The sequence below is a fragment of the Brachionichthys hirsutus genome, chromosome 9 (genome assembly GCF_040956055.1).
Source record: "Brachionichthys hirsutus isolate HB-005 chromosome 9, CSIRO-AGI_Bhir_v1, whole genome shotgun sequence".
Classification (NCBI taxonomy): Eukaryota; Metazoa; Chordata; class Actinopteri; order Lophiiformes; family Brachionichthyidae; genus Brachionichthys; species Brachionichthys hirsutus.
In genome coordinates, this window is record NC_090905.1 from 4,202,975 (window position 1) to 4,216,650 (window position 13,676).

Consider the following 13,676-nt stretch of genomic DNA (forward strand, 5'->3'; position numbering starts at 1 on the left):
GTCCTCGTTCTCCTGTTTGGGCCACAGCGAATAATCAGGAAGTCAGGCTCATTGATCTTTTACAGAAAGCAATTACCTTTACAAATCTATTTTACAAATCTGTTTCTCCTTAACATTTTTTACATTTCAAAGCTTTGAACAAGTCAAATACAGGCACAGCTTAAAGGTCTGGATTCTGTCTTCTGAGACATTCTAACACGTTTTCCCAATTTGATCACGTTTAATGAAGGCAAGAAGAAAATGGGTCGATAAATACAAGATAAGTTTGTTCTAACTCAAATAGGGCAGCTCGAGTAATACAAATAAGTTTTAATATTTAATTTGGGACACAATTTACTAAAACGAACTGCTTAGTAAAATCGGAATTACTAGTCATTGCATTTACAATTTCACAGAAATATTTGACCCTAACTAATGACCAAAAACAGTACATTTTGGGTAAGAACACAGCCAAGAAGAAAACTCTTTGCTAACCTTACACTCGCCTGCTTCCTCTTCCTAGCATGTCGCAGTGATGCTGTGAAGTGGTTTTTAATAATGTTTTTCGAATGCGATTTCTAAAATGTATAGCGTTCTTGCTAAACTTGTTGTTTCGGATTATCTTTCTCTAATTCCGGTGTTAAAATCCCCCTTCAGAGTGCGGGATAACCGGAACACCGGCAGCTTGTCATTGTCGCTCCATTTCCTCCACTGTTTTGTAACTGGAGGTGAACGCTGCAGATACTCCCGCCCACAAACGAGGCTGATTGGTCAAGATATATCTTTGATCGGGGATATAAACACCGGTGAAACAATCTGATTGGTTCGCTCCATGTTTTACTACTGGAGCAGCTGATTGGCCAGCGGCCCGTTCCGTCTCCGGACTAGAATAGATTTGCCACCGCCTTTCCAGTTTGGTCCAGACTGTTTGGTCTTTACTAATTCCATTATACCGGAAAAATGCTACGGAGCTGGTGTCAGACAAGCGTCTATATCTGCAGGAAAATACACCAGGAGAAGAAGAAGCACTCGGATTGTTTATTTGAGTTTGTAAGTGACAATTAATCAAAGAAAACAGGAACAGTCTGGAAACCAAGTCATGTCTGTAGCACTCCGGTGAAAGGGTTTGTAAAGGCACTATTTGGATACCTTTGCTTTAGCAGGTTTATTATCCTTTTGAGCCTGTTGAGATTTACCCCCCTTTCCCTTTGTGTCCTCCTCTGGTTCGGTCAATGACTCCATTATATTTTTCAACAAGTCAATTATACCGGAGTCTTCAAAGTCTTTGGCGATATCAAGGCACTTTTTTCCTGCAGGAAAACAAAATGTTGTCAGTAAAAAACAAAAAACAAAAACAAAAGCAGATGAAGACATAAAATATTTGACTAAAATGACAATTAATTTAAACTCGATAATGACCATACTTAAATTAATCTGTTACTCGTATAAATTAAAACTTGTTCAGCACTTTCAAAATCAGCTTCGGTATATTTTTTTTAACCTGCTTTGGTCTCTGCTTTCACGTCGGCACCCGCCTTGATGAGGAAGTCCACACAGGACTGTTGGGAGGTCTGGATGGCCCTCATGAGGGGCGTGCCTCCGTTGAGGGCCCGAGCATCTACGTTGGCCCCAGCTTCAACCAGGAGTTTGATCAGCTCCAAGTGGCCAGCGTAAGCTGCGTGGTGGAGCGGCGTCCAGAAGAGTCCGTCAACAGCATTCACATCCGCCCTGTCAGGAACACGGAATCAATATTAGATATCCAGGTGACTTTAACACACTGCTGGAGCTTATCTACAAGCAAAGTGCACTTAAAGTTGCACGTGAATCGGTCTTACCCCTGACTCAGGAGGTACTGCGCCATCCCGAGGTTGTGGCTGAGGCACGCCGCCATCAGCGGGGTCTTGTAATACGGATCCTTAACGTCGACAGGAACTCCCCGAGAGAGGGCGTGCGCCACAGACTTCAGGTCTCCTCTCGCCACGCAGTAGTTGACGCTGATATACGCCTTCTCTGCCTCGTCTGCGTACCACGCCGAGTCGTCCGTTACGGGGTGGCGTTCGGGTGGGAGGTCGCCGCCGTCAGCGCACTTCTCAATCATGAAGAGGGGCGGGCCTCCGTCTGGCCGGCGGGGCATGAGCTCCGGCGGGAGGTAGCAAATGGGCATGGGGGAAACACGTGCACTCTTCTTCTTCTTACCTCCTCCTTTTGCGCCCCTTTTCCCCTTTTTCCCCTTTTTCTCTTTCGGCTTATACGAGGAGAGGAGGAACGGCTTCTTGATGTACGTCACACCGCTGATGAACTCATCGATAGTCACACTGCCCTCCTTCCCTTCGTCAAGGCCCGAGAAGATTTTCTGGAGTTGGTCTAGTTCAACCGGAGCTTTGAGTTCCTGCAACACAGAAATGACCATCTCGGTGGTAACTGTGCCGGACTCGCCCCCCCCAAAGGCTTGCCGTAGTTCAGCCTCATTCTCGTGAATCCAGTCATGGAGGGTCAGAACCCAAAGATCTGAGATGAAATGTGAATCGCTGGATTCTTCGCCGTCTGCTTTTTCATTCTGTTTTTTCTTTAACTCCTTGACCGCAGCTTTGTGGCCGGCGTCTTTGGCGATCTGACGGGGGAGCAACCCTTCCTTGTTCTTCAGGTTGGGGCTGCAACCTAACACACAGAGTAGCTTTAGTAAAAAAATATATATAAACACAAGTTGGAATTAACATGCTTAAAAGGGGAATGTGTTTGCGGCTGCATTTTCTAACACAGATGTTTTTTTTTGTGGGTGAAATACTAACTACACATTAATTTCCTGGCTCTGAATGTACCACAAAACACCGAAGTGAAAGTATATGAGCTTGAATGTACGTGATGAATAATGAATAAATATAAATGTTTTTTGGGCCAACTATTTCAGGTATTTGTAGTAAAATCCACAAAGACATTTATTTTTTCATTCACAGCATTGAAATCTGGCTGTCTGTTGCCGTCAGTATTTCCGTACCTCTCTGTACCAGGAACTTGCAGCAGGCAGCGACGCCGGCGGCGGCGGCGTAGTGCAGGGGCGTGCACTCGTCCACGTTGACCACGCCGATGTCTGCTGAGTAAGCAGAGAGCAGCGGAATCACCTGAGAGGAAACATAACAACACGGAGAAAAGCACGAAACAAAAATAAGCCAGAATCTGAGAGCAACGTCTGTAACTTGAAATTACATGTCGAGAAACCCCCCCAAATAGGGGGCGGTAATCAATGGCCTGATCAAATAAGTACAACCAGCCTCTTACATTTTGATTGTTATCACTACAACTTCATTATTCAATCATTTAAAAATGTAAAGCAGCTAAAACACCTCGAAGCAGCCCCCCACGGCGGCGTAGTGAACGGCCGTGGAGCGTATTTTGTCCACGGCGTCGGGGCGCCCCCCCTTCTTCAGTATAGCTCTAACGACCCGAGCGGAGCCGGCTTTGGCTGCCGCCATCAACGCTGTGACTCCAGTGTTCTGAGGATGAGGAGAGGGAGCAGAGGAGGCAGATTAAGGTGAAAAAAAACCACACAAAACAACAAGAGGAGCAGCGCCATGAAAAGTCCGCGTCTGAGGTCTGACCTGATTGGCTGCATCGGGGTCTGCGCCTGCATCCAGCATGCTGAGACACCTGCAGGTGAACTCCTGGGCGTTCTCACACATCAGCTGGAAGATGTGATCCCCCTCGGTGGACACGTTGTTCACGTCTGCCTGGTGCGTCAGCGCCACCCGGAGGCAGCGGGTGTGTCGCTCGGTGGGGCCAGCGCAGTAGAACAGCACGCCTGAGGGGAGAGAGAAACGTGACTGACCCGAAGGCCTCGAGGGAAGCAGCAGATTCTTGTTAACACAATATCAGCGTTTGAAACTCATGTGAACGAACTCCCAAGCTTTAAAATCAGCTGTTCTCTCTTTGCGGCTGCTTCCTGTGCGCTTGGCATCGTCTGCACGTGTTGGCAGCGACTGACCTTTGCCCTTGCTGTCCTGCAACCTAAAGTTAGCATGGCTCCGTGCTAGCAGCTCCACCGCGGCGTCATTCCCCAGCTCAGCGGCCATCATGACAGAAGTGCGGCCCTTCTTGTCCTGAACGTCGGGGTTCGCTCCCGCGGAGAGGAGCAAGTTGAGCATGTCTGAGGGAGTCGGAGCAGAGAAACCATCGGCGGGGTAAAAGTGGCTTTTGAGGGCGTTAATCATTCCGTCGGTTTTGGTTCACGACGACGACCATTACCCCGATCGTCGGCTGAGGCTGCTACGTGAAGCGCCCCGATGCCGTCCCGCGGCTCGGTGAGATCGATGAGGTTTTCCACGCCATGGTCCAGCATCTTCTCGATCTCCGCGGCGTCCCCTTTGTGGACCCACTGAATGAGACGGTAGAGCTGCCCGATCTGCAGGGGGGACCGTGCTACGCTGCCGCTGCTGCTGCTCATCGTGGAATCAGAACGGAAACTAGTGGAGACAAAGCAAAGGACAGATAAATATCTGTGTTTCTGTTTATGCAAGTGTTAGTTAACAGTTAATGTGCGTTTCATAATGGAGGTTTAAAAACACAAATGTTAGATCCCTGTAGGTCTCTCATTGTTTTTGTTTTTTTTTTACTTTCTACTAATCTATTTCTGTTTCTGAATATAACTTTCTCGCCAAGGAACAGCAGCGTCAGTTAATGAAACAGAAAATACTTATAACGTGAATTATTGCTGCTAAATATTAGCTCTTTTAGCTACTCGCTAAATTAAGGTTGCTTCTAAATACGCAGTATTTGACTCACTCGAGTGAAATTCCCAACATTAGATTTTTAATCTAAGCATTTTAGTGTAATGACATTATAAAGCATAAATTCTTAAGAGCATAAATTGTTCAAAGTTAAACACAAATCGTTGTTGGCTAGCAGGTAACTTACCAGAATAATCAATCAATCAATCAAAACACGACGTTTAAACTGGTCGGCAGCATTGAACAAGTTACTAATTCACTCCGTTATATCTTTAATATGATTTATATATATTTAAATCTAAGCGGTTATTGATTTAAAGTAATTTTCTGCAGCAGAGACACCTGTTGGTTTTTAGCTTATCGCTGCATCCCATTAAAAACACTTTCGCGTCACCGACTCTAATCCGCCAAAAGGGGGCGCTACTGGACCGAAATAAGAGGAGACAGTTATCCTGAAGCAGTCACACCTGGCAGGTGATTTTACTCTTTCTTGACAATAACATATTTATATTTCTGTTATATATTGCTTTACAACTTTACAACCCTCATTTTGATTCCCAAACTCGTAGCTTAAGAAGAACAGCTCATTAAGTTCCATCTTTCTGAACTTGCTTCTTGGACCCAAATCTTGTAAAACAAATTATAATAATAAGTCAGACACACCAGAATAAGCCCGACTTATCAGATAAACTCACTTTATGTAACAAGCTTCAGGCATCGACAGCAACATTACAAATAAGTTCAAAAATAGCAGCATTTTCACATAAATAAGAAGTACTTTATTAGCAGAGGAAGCATTTGATTACTTTATATATTTGTAACCACTTTAAAATAGAACTTGGCTTTAAATCTGTAATTATTACATGAAATGTCTCACGTGAACTGCTCTATTAGCATTTTTCTAAATCATGTATTGCAAAGAAAACATCGCTCTCCAAACATGACCTCAGACTCAAATGTAAATACGCATAAAATCTGCTTCAAATAGCGTATTGGGACTAGAGTACGAAAAGCAACTTTGGACTTGAAATTATTCTGGAAATACCATCAAGAAACCAACTTTATGTCCTTTTAACCCCAAGTAGTTATGCAAGGCGACATCTCTTGCTGTCAGGCACCGAGGCGATCGCGCCCCACCGATAGACATTTGATGATTATGGGTGCATTTGTAAGGGACTGGAAGCGCATCTCATGAAGTAGAGATTCTTTATTGTTTCTCCTGCAAACAGGTTCACCTCAAGGACTCCGGCAGCAGCCGAGGCTGGAAGACCTACAATTACAGTACAGCGTACTCAGCACCATCGTCCACATGTAAAAAAATGAAGTCAAAAACATTCCATTTATAAATTATTGCATCTCTGCTACTTGCTTTGTTAAATAAAGCCAGATAAAATAAATGTAGGGCAAAATCCACGTCACTTTAAAACCTGCTATCAACATTTTCCCCATGTGCTTTACATCTTAAAATATTTATTTATACTATTTTTTTTTTTTTTGATTCAGTGGCATGAGAATATGCTCTATGAAGAATTGCATAATATTTTTACATTTTGGCAAAATTTCTTTCAGCTTGAAGGCGACGACATATTTTTTTCTTGGATGCTGCAGAACGTGCTCAAAGGAACACCGGCTGCTCTTGTCCTGTTAAGAGTCGATACGTTGAGGCCGGCATAGTCTTCAAGTGAATCTGCCCAGGAGAGAAATAAATGAAACAAAACTAATTTTGAGAATCTATCATCATCCTACTATTTTGTATGATAAAATAACATCTGTCCGCTCTCACCTCTCCAACGGCATTGGTCAGGATCTGGATGATCTTCTCGTGGGGGGTGGCGACGACGCTCTGCCCGTTGATTTCAATGATGCGGTGTCCAACACGAATGCCTCCTCTCTCCGCGATGCCCCCCCGCATCAGGCTGCAGATCTGCAACAGGGAGGTGTGAGACCTTTAGCATCTCCAAACAAAGACACGTGGCACAGTTAAAGAAGCACCTCAAACCCTTTGATTTCACGTTAAGTGTTTCAGCAACGAGCAGAAACATTAAGACTTAATAATAACACACAAAAATAAAACTATTGACTCACAATGCCATCCTCGACACTGAAGCCCAGCTGAAACATTGGATCTGGCCTCCTGATAATCGCCATGGTGACTGGCGGGCAGTGGACGATGCTAAGCTTCACATACTTTTGGCTTTTTAAGTCCTGAAAGAGAAATTAAGAACTGTTGAGATGATTCAAGATACAATCCTGGTGATTCAGATTACGTATTCCCATCTTACCCGGATGATATTCTGGCAGGTGGTGATGGGAAGCCCCACCATGCTGGTACTGTTCACGGACATGATGCGATCACCGATACTGAGCTCGCCACAGCGCTCGGCGGGGCCGCCGTGAAGGAGGTTGGCCACCACCACGGTGGGCAGGATGGATCCCCAGCCGGACTCCACCACCGCCAGACCCAGAATCTCTCCAGGAGCTTTGGTGATGACTACCTGAACCACAAATCCAGATTCAAGTACCTTGTTACTACCGAAACTAAAACCAAAACCTCACGCATCAGTCTCCTCTTGCTTACATCTCGGATGTTCTGAGAGTCAGAGAAGTGGGCCAGGTCTCCGTTGTAGAGCTCCTGACTCTCCAGGTAGTCGCTGTACTCTCCAGGCCTCAGATCGCTGGCCTTGATGCCGTTAGCCTGAAGAAACTGCTGGTAGGCTACACCGAATGCCTGGCCGATCGCCTGGGCTATGGTCCGAGCCTGAATGGTGACGCAGAAGCTGGTTTTGACATTGTCCTTAAACTCATGTGTCCATTACACTATAAGAATAAATACAAGTCAACACTCCATGGCTTATATAAAACCTGTAAACATCTGAAATGAAATAGCAAATCAGAATTGTTTTTGTCTATTTTGCAACAAAAGATGTTGTTTTCCTTTTTCATCTGTGTCAGTCGCTCAGTCGTGTACATCTACTGTAAAATATTTTCTATTGTAAGAGTTAAGTTTGGGGAAAGCTAGCAGTAGACGCTGATCTCGTGGCCTCGCGTATCCCACTGGTAATTGGTCTCCAGAAACTGTTCATCCTGTTATTCACTCTTGCCAAGACTGGGAAACTGGGATAACAGCCAGTCCATTTTTACATTCAGGGGAATAGTCTAGTGGAAGGAGACCGGGCCAAGCAGAAGCTGAATCTGTTGTCCAGTTGGAAAAGCAGCACATTTAACCTGAGATGAGACACTGAGGGGAGCAAAGGACACTTTCATCATGTCAGGAATTGTGAACCAATTAGTGGGATTTTCAGCCGAAGGCTCGAAAACAAAGATGAACTGGCCCAACGAGGCTGACGCTACAAATATATAAAAAAAGAGAAGGCCTTGGAGTCCAACAGCTGCTGGGGTTTTTAAAAAAAGTCCCAAATATGAAGATTTGGGACGAACTCACATCGTCAGAAGAGAATACGTGGCAGATCATCAAGTACTTCTTCTGAGGCCTGGCGGAAGATGAAGACGAGGATTTCGAGGCCGAGTCACCGTCCTTCACTTTAAGTTTCCTCCGTGCCATGAGGACCACGATGTCACCGATATCCGCAATGTAGGAAATCATCTGCAGAGCGTGATCCATCATGGCTTCCTGAGTGGAAGTGAGGCGTGAAGGTGATTATATGAATTTGCCGGACAATTTATTTTCAAGCAGAGGCCAAACCGAAAACTCACATTCAGGGACACATGAATAAAGAGCGAAAACAACAATCAGCTGCTAGAAAGCACTTTAAGTTTTAAGTTAGTTAGCAGCATTACCACTTTAGAAAACGCCAGTTTATGCATGACATAAAATAAAAAGTGCAATGAGGGTATAATAAACCAGAGATAGACTTAGTCCGAATCCTGAAAAAGAGAAAAGGCAATCGTCTCTGTGAGCTAGAGACATCAACGCGAGCTCTTCTGATCAGGTAGCAGACCCTACCTGCGTGTCAGCAGTCAGCACTTTGATTCGCTGGGTTGAGATGAACAGATCCACCTCCGTCATTGGCTGAGACTCTCCCTCTGGAGCCTGAGATCCAAAAAAAACACACACATATTCCTATCATGACGGCAACATCTGACGTATGAGAACTATTCCCTACTAGAATAAAACCACACCGATGCGATAGCAGCCTATTTAGCACACAATCTGGCCTCGCGTCTCTTGATTTCACCTTAATGCGATCCACAGCCTCCTGAGCCTGGCTCATGCGAGCGTTTGTCGGGGGGTTCCGCTCAGATTTGAGCTGAGTGGAGCCCAAATACTTGGCGCCAAATACTACTCCATCCAGCAAGTCTTCAGGGTCACACGGACCAGGCACTTAGGAATAAAACACACCGACATTAGCACGACCACTGGTTGGACGGACGGACAGATGGACGAAGCTACTCACCGTCTTTATACGATGGTTGATCTGTACTCTGCAAGTACAACAAAACCCGAAGAAATCAATCATTAAGACTGACTTGCATTGTATATATAAAGACAATTAAATTCAGTTCAGTGTAGCTGATCAAAGGACATAAAAAAAAAATGTCCGATGCGACTGAAGTTAATTTATTTTCCAGGTTACAGTCTATCTTGCTTTTCTCAGTTAGACTAGATTATTTAAATGCCTTGACTTCTGATGGTCATATTTTAATGTTAATTATTTACTTTGATATTTTATAGAATGAAATAAATTGAAGAAACAGAAAGCAGAATGAACTGAATGAAAGTATTTCTTAGTTTCAGTCATAACTAGTCGATGATAATAAAACACAATTTAACAAGTTACACTACTTCTGGTGGTAAACATGCAATTAATTGAAGGTAAACAGTTTGTGGCGTTAGCTGCATATTAGCTCACACGTAGCATTTTCAGACGCGTGTGTAAAATACACCTCCGAGACATATTCTGAAAGATACACGATAAATAATTGACTCGATCCATTTGTCTTTGTAGTTTGTTATATTAACAGTACTTCACCCCACCTGCTCACTCTCTCCAGCAGCCTCTTCGTCCTCCGGAGGCTCCTCACCCAGCTTCTTCCACACCGGCTCAGGATACTCATCGTCAGGAAGAGAAGTGAGCGAGGCGTCTCTGTGCCGCCGCCGCCGCCGCTGCTCACCGTTGCCGTGATCCCCCCAGAACCTTTGTGCGTCCTCCTGACTGTAGGACGCCGATACTACGGCATCAACCTCTCTGTGAGGGACACATGCTGGACGTCGTGGCGTGCCGATCTGGGCGAAGTGCAGCATCCCCAGTACGTCTCTCTGATGGCGTTCGGAAAACAGCAGCCCCGTTGTTTCGGTGCTGCTGTCCGTTATTAGGGAGGGATCGCAAGCGTCCAGCTCAGACGGGCCGGAGTAACAATGTCGTGTTTGTTGGTTGCAATGACGCTCCTCTCCCATCAGCTGGAGTTGGGTGAGCAAGCTGTGGATGCGACTGTGGTCTTCATCACCTGGCCTTCCGTCCGCAACCTCATCTTTCTCTTCTCCGATCCCACTCTCCACCTCTTCCCGGTATTTCCAAACATCCGCCGAGTCCTCAACCCTCACCGATTCTTCCGATTCCACTTGACCATCCTGGACTGGCAAAACAATATTTCCCACGAGTCCCTGCCGGTTCACACGAAGCGAATCCACAGCGTCACTCGCGCTCGAAGGTAGAATCACCGGCTCACTGGGTTCCTTACCCAGAGTTTGAACGGTGGGGAAATCGAGTTCATCTCCAGAGCCCGCTTCACTGGAGGAGTCCGACCTCCAGTCTAATGGAGGAGGCTCGATCAGGTCGTAGGACTCCAGATCCTTGACCTCTGACCGCGGCGCAGCTGCCATCGTCTCTCTGGTGACCTCGGTCTCTGAAGTTCCAGCAGCAGGGATGGCGGCAGAACACAAGGAGTCCATTTTAGGAGAGAGCCTGCAGAAGGAAAGTGACTCGAACTTAGTCAGTTTCACATTCATACTCCACTTTGTGTGTTTTTACTTCAAAATTTAGTGCAAATAAGAGTCAGAGCAGCTCAACCTGGAGTGAACTGGTTGAGCTGGAACTTTGTCCCATGGCCATCAAGATAGCAGAAAGCGGTTCAAAGCACATCAACAACTACGTTGTGTAACAATCAAAAAAGCCCCCCTAGCAACAAAGAAACGGAGAACACCAGAAAGCCCGTTCCTTTGTGCGTAAAATGTAGCATACCAGACTTTGGAGTTCAGGAATCCTCTTGACTTTAACGTGATAAAACATATCAGTAACTTTATCAGTTGTGATAAATGGAAGCCGTAAGCGTAATAAAAAACAAAAAAAACATTTGACTACCAAAGAACGTCAAAGACGAATTATTTAGCTAACAAAAGTTAGCTGTTAAATTAGCTTAGTGCTAACTAGTTAGCTAATTAGCATCACAGGAGCAACTCGTCAACAATAATACACAAACCCCACGTTAAAACGGTGTTTTAGAAGCGGACGGGTCAGCGCTCACCTTCGGGTCCTTCTCGGTCTCCTTTAGCCGGACAGAGACTCCTTCGGGAGCCGCGACGGATACGTTGACGTGGACTGCGACTTGTGTCCTTTCCAAGCTTTGGACTTCGTTTTACACGTCATGCTAACAGCAGCAGCAGCAGCAGCAGCAGCAGCAGCAGCAGCAGCAGCAGCAGCACAGTTACATAAGCTCGCACTCGCAGAGCACATGAACTAGTATAATGTCAGAGTAATTAAGAGTGTTTGTTGTCGGCGTCGTTTTAAGCAGCTCTAAAACTATTTATTAGTCGCCGACTGTCGCTGCGCTGCGTTCAGGACGCGTAGAAATATTACTTTGTCGTCGTCTCGTTTTTTTTTTGTCCCTCTTTCGTGCGCGTACAAGACAACACAATCTATTTATTATTATTTATTATTAATCACCGATTTTTGAGGTGAAAACGCCTCTCATCCCAATATTTTTTTTAAACATATACACACTGAAGCTTTTAGTTAAATTGGTCATTTCAAGTCAAGCAGCGTTTGGATTTAATTTGTCCGTCAGCCTTGAAGGCAACTGCTGGTGCGTCTCGTTTCACCTCCCAGACCCGATCATGCGCACGTCAATAAATCGAACCGAGAGAGAACATATCATTTAATTTATTATATATCATCGTCTACTCTAAGATAACATGGCATTTAAATCAATTTACATTTTAAGCATCATCTGATCAGTAGAAACAAGACAATGTTTCCATGTAAACATTGGTTTTGTTTACCGAATATTCAATGTAATTAAGCAGATCAATTCAACAGCACCTGAGGAAATCATTAGTAAAACCACTGGCATACTGCATCCTTTGTATAAAAAAGAAAATATGTATCATTACATGTGGCAGAAATAATTTTACAGGTTTTAAGTCACATTCAATAAACCACTTGAATGATTGGCGAGATGTCTGATACATTTCGCTCGCTGAGACGAGAGAACTATAAACTTTCTGCTTGGTTGCAGCTGCCTGCGTTCATCTGGATCAAACCAACGAGAGACGAGATAGTACCCATCAGACCCACCAACCAGTCGGGGAATCGTCCCGCCCACAAGAAGCCGGGCGGCATCCAGTGAATGGCATTACTGAGGTCGGCCGTGCTGCTGAGGACAGAGAGGACCTCCATTCGCATCTGTCTGTAGAGTTGAGAGCAACCGCGGCAGGAAAAACACAATACATTACCATCGCATGTGTGTGTGTAAAAGTGTAAAGAGAATTTCCCCCATTTGGCATGGATCAATAATGTAAATTATTTACGTCTCCCAGCGTGACATCTCAATATTAACTGCACTGAAAACTTAGATACCTCACCTGCTGCCACCGCCCTCCTTCTTCATTAAGATTAGAACTCTGAGCGATCTGAGGAGTAAAACGTTCACATAACACTTCATCTCAGAACGAGGGTTGATGGAAAGGATAGCTATTGATTAGGTTGGTGCCTCGGTCGTACTAAGTTCTTTAAGTATTAAATTGTAATGAAGCATTTCTTTGTGAAACATTTGAATCATCAAATAAATTACAGTATATTTTGGTGTGACGTTTGCGGATAGATGATCTCACACCTAAGTATGCCCAATAGCAGCGATGCCCCCCACAGCACCGTGCTGAACAGCCACCATTTGTCAGATTTCACTTTAATGAGCTCAGCATCGGCGGCCCACGCGATGTGTTCGCAGGGGTAATACAGCTGGTCTGCCACGTTGGTCAGCACTGATATCCAGCGCAGGCCTCTGTCATCCTCCTTCAAAAGAGATGAAAACATGCATCTACGCACCATATCATTTTCATATTGTGCAACCTACCCCGGCTCCCGTCCCGTAGCTGTGGGAGTACGCCATCATGGATAGATCATCAAACAGCCTCAGCACGGTCCGGCAGTGGCTGAGCTGTGCAGAAAACAGCAGCAGACTTTTCCCAAGTCGGTGAGATGAAATGTCTGTCCGAGTGTTCCGGGTAAGAACTCCTCCGACCAGCTGAGAGCCATAACAGACGGTCCTGATCTGGAAAAAAACACAGGAAAACAAAGGTGTTTTTTTGTTTTTGTTTATTTATTTGTTTGTGTTTGTGTGTCATACATACATAAATAAAATTGATCTAAACAAGGCTGCTATTAATTCTACTTCACGATCGTAAACACTTACGACTTTATCTCTTCCTCTGTAGGACTCCAGCGTTCGCAAAAGGGACTTCACAGACTGCTGCATCTCTGCCGGCTGCTAAAAACACTCAAAAACAATCTGTAGAGAACGCATGAACGCACCAGTCCTGCAGAAACGCATCAGTGGTGTCTAAAGAACAACACAGCTGTTCACACCTGAACTTTGAAACAGGAAATAAACAAAGTAGGCAGAAACAAACGATCACAGATTCAATCGAACTTCTTCATCTTACTGCTGCCGTCGGTTCGGTTGAGTAAAAACGTCCCTAATATATAGACATTAAAAATAAAAGTAACCACAAAAAAAAAA

General features: G+C 44.9%; 3 protein-coding genes across 3 annotated transcripts; all 3 read right to left on the reverse strand.

Moving 5' to 3' along the window:
- Positions 1 to 968: 968 nt before the first annotated feature.
- On the reverse strand, positions 969 to 4,417 carry LOC137899447 (ankyrin repeat and EF-hand domain-containing protein 1-like). The gene is made up of 9 exons (XM_068743485.1): positions 4,219 to 4,417; positions 3,959 to 4,120; positions 3,576 to 3,775; positions 3,321 to 3,470; positions 2,975 to 3,098; positions 1,815 to 2,637; positions 1,481 to 1,707; positions 1,129 to 1,289; positions 969 to 974 (listed from the first exon to the last, which is right to left on the reverse strand). Exons 1-9 carry the CDS (start codon positions 4,415 to 4,417, stop codon positions 969 to 971), a joined length of 2,052 nt encoding a protein of 683 aa, XP_068599586.1.
- Positions 4,418 to 5,337: 920 nt separating this feature from the next.
- Positions 5,338 to 10,611, reverse strand: si:ch73-40i7.5 (amyloid-beta A4 precursor protein-binding family A member 3). Its single transcript, XM_068743487.1, has 10 exons — positions 9,697 to 10,611; positions 9,116 to 9,143; positions 8,897 to 9,042; positions 8,665 to 8,751; positions 8,143 to 8,331; positions 7,279 to 7,458; positions 6,983 to 7,195; positions 6,786 to 6,905; positions 6,484 to 6,624; positions 5,338 to 6,387 (listed from the first exon to the last, which is right to left on the reverse strand). Exons 1-10 carry the CDS (start codon positions 10,609 to 10,611, stop codon positions 6,316 to 6,318), a joined length of 2,091 nt encoding a protein of 696 aa, XP_068599588.1. The 3' UTR covers positions 5,338 to 6,315.
- Positions 10,612 to 11,856: 1,245 nt separating this feature from the next.
- Positions 11,857 to 13,590, reverse strand: pex11g (peroxisomal biogenesis factor 11 gamma). The gene is made up of 5 exons (XM_068743189.1): positions 13,350 to 13,590; positions 13,011 to 13,208; positions 12,771 to 12,949; positions 12,521 to 12,567; positions 11,857 to 12,363 (listed from the first exon to the last, which is right to left on the reverse strand). Exons 1-5 carry the CDS (start codon positions 13,410 to 13,412, stop codon positions 12,149 to 12,151), a joined length of 702 nt encoding a protein of 233 aa, XP_068599290.1. The 5' UTR covers positions 13,413 to 13,590; the 3' UTR covers positions 11,857 to 12,148.
- Between the last annotated feature and the right edge of the window lie 86 nt (positions 13,591 to 13,676).